This window comes from Camelina sativa, chromosome 18, assembly GCF_000633955.1.
Source record: "Camelina sativa cultivar DH55 chromosome 18, Cs, whole genome shotgun sequence".
In the NCBI taxonomy this organism is placed as follows: domain Eukaryota; kingdom Viridiplantae; phylum Streptophyta; class Magnoliopsida; order Brassicales; family Brassicaceae; genus Camelina; species Camelina sativa.
The window spans coordinates 8734751-8736382 of record NC_025702.1 but is presented as its reverse complement, the minus strand read 5'-3'; the positions used below and the strand labels follow the sequence as shown (position 1 = coordinate 8736382).

General features: G+C 37.5%; 1 protein-coding gene across 1 annotated transcript in view; it reads left to right on the top strand.

Moving 5' to 3' along the window:
- LOC104760883 (mitochondrial thiamine pyrophosphate carrier-like) overlaps positions 9–1632 on the top strand; it is a 4608-nt gene continuing 2984 nt past the window's right edge. Inside the window, exons 1-6 of the mRNA XM_010483879.2 lie at positions 9–176; positions 332–501; positions 592–708; positions 858–969; positions 1196–1323; positions 1451–1603. Of these exons, the coding sequence (XP_010482181.1) occupies positions 364–501; positions 592–708; positions 858–969; positions 1196–1323; positions 1451–1603 (648 nt within the window). The 5' untranslated portion in view covers positions 9–176; positions 332–363. The remainder of the gene's footprint in view (positions 177–331; positions 502–591; positions 709–857; positions 970–1195; positions 1324–1450; positions 1604–1632) is intronic.

Below are 1632 nucleotides of genomic sequence, written 5' to 3'. Positions count from 1 at the left end.
TCTTTTTTTTTTTTTTTTTTTTTTTTTGCTTCAAGTCAAAATCAATTTGAATCACCACCCAGTTCTCAGCTCTCTCTAATCCGCGGCAAACGTTTTAAGGTCATCTCAAATTTTCTTGCTTTTTTTCCCCGGAAAAAATCATAAATGTCGAGCCTTTTAGTATCTCGCTTAATCTGGTAAGAGAAATTTCTGAAAAATTCTCAAATTCGGTTTTGTCTTTAATTGTTATCGTGATTTCAAATCTCATTCCTTATTTTCTTGTTTGAAGTTTATTATAATTGATGAGAGGAGAGGGTTTTTGGAAACTTTTTTGATTTGATGATTTTTTAAGCTTATAGAGACGAGAAAAACCCTAGAAAAAAAATGAGTCCTACGACGGCGACGGTGGACGATCCTGGACAGATTAAACGTGCCCTTATTGATGCTTCTGCCGGAGCTATCTCTGGTGGTGTTTCTCGTACCTTTACTTCTCCGCTTGATGTCATTAAGATTAGATTCCAGGTTTCCCTTTTTTTTTTTCCTATTTTTCCTTCACCGGTTTTGAAGTTATTAGCTTAATCTGTGGAGTGAAGCTTCTCTATGTGATGGCAGGTTCAACTAGAACCGACGAATTCATGGGGTATGGTCCGGGGGAACTTGTCTGGTGCATCAAAGTATACTGGAATGGTACAGGCAACTAAAGACATTTTTAGAGAAGAAGGGTTTCGGGTCAGTCTCTTCAACATTTCCATTTCCTGAAACCCACATCTTATGTTTGTTTAGGCTTTATAGTCTATTTGTAGTTTAAGGTCTGTGGCATTAGTTTTTTTTTTGAGGTCTTGTTCTCTGTTCTGATGTTTGATTCTTTGTTTTCTTAGGGGTTTTGGCGGGGTAATGTGCCAGCTTTGCTCATGGTCATGCCTTATACTTCAATTCAGTTTACAGTACTACATAAGTTGAAATCTTTTGCATCTGGTTCTACTAAAACAGGTAATCAGTCTACTGAGTAACATCCATATCTCTTTTGATAGGGTACTTGGTAGTCCCCCCAAAGGCTATCTTAGTGGTTTGGAAAATAGAATTCACTTAGGTTAATTCTGCAGATTGTGTATGTTGAATGGGTGTTTCTTATAAAAGCTCTTGTTAGTGACTCCTATCATTTAGATGTCAATGTGTTATCTTACTTATTAGCTGGTTGTACTCGTTTGCAATGCAGAGGATCATATACATCTGAGCCCTTATCTATCCTTCGTCAGTGGAGCACTAGCAGGATGTGCTGCTACACTAGGATCTTATCCCTTTGATCTTCTAAGAACAATATTGGCATCACAAGGGGAGCCTAAGGTTTATTACTTGACTCATGATAAACCCTGTAGAATAACTTAAATCTCTTGCCCTTGGGTGATTCTTGATTTTCTTCTTTATTCATGCTTAAGTGACATATAGATGACTGATTGATGACTGTCTACAGGTATATCCAACAATGAGGTCTGCGTTTTTCGATATTATTCAGTCTCGAGGCATAAGAGGATTGTATAATGGATTAACACCAACTCTTGTTGAGATTGTGCCATACGCTGGCCTGCAATTTGGCACATATGATATGTTTAAGCGTTGGATGATGGTAAGAGCAGAGCAATATATCTCTTATGT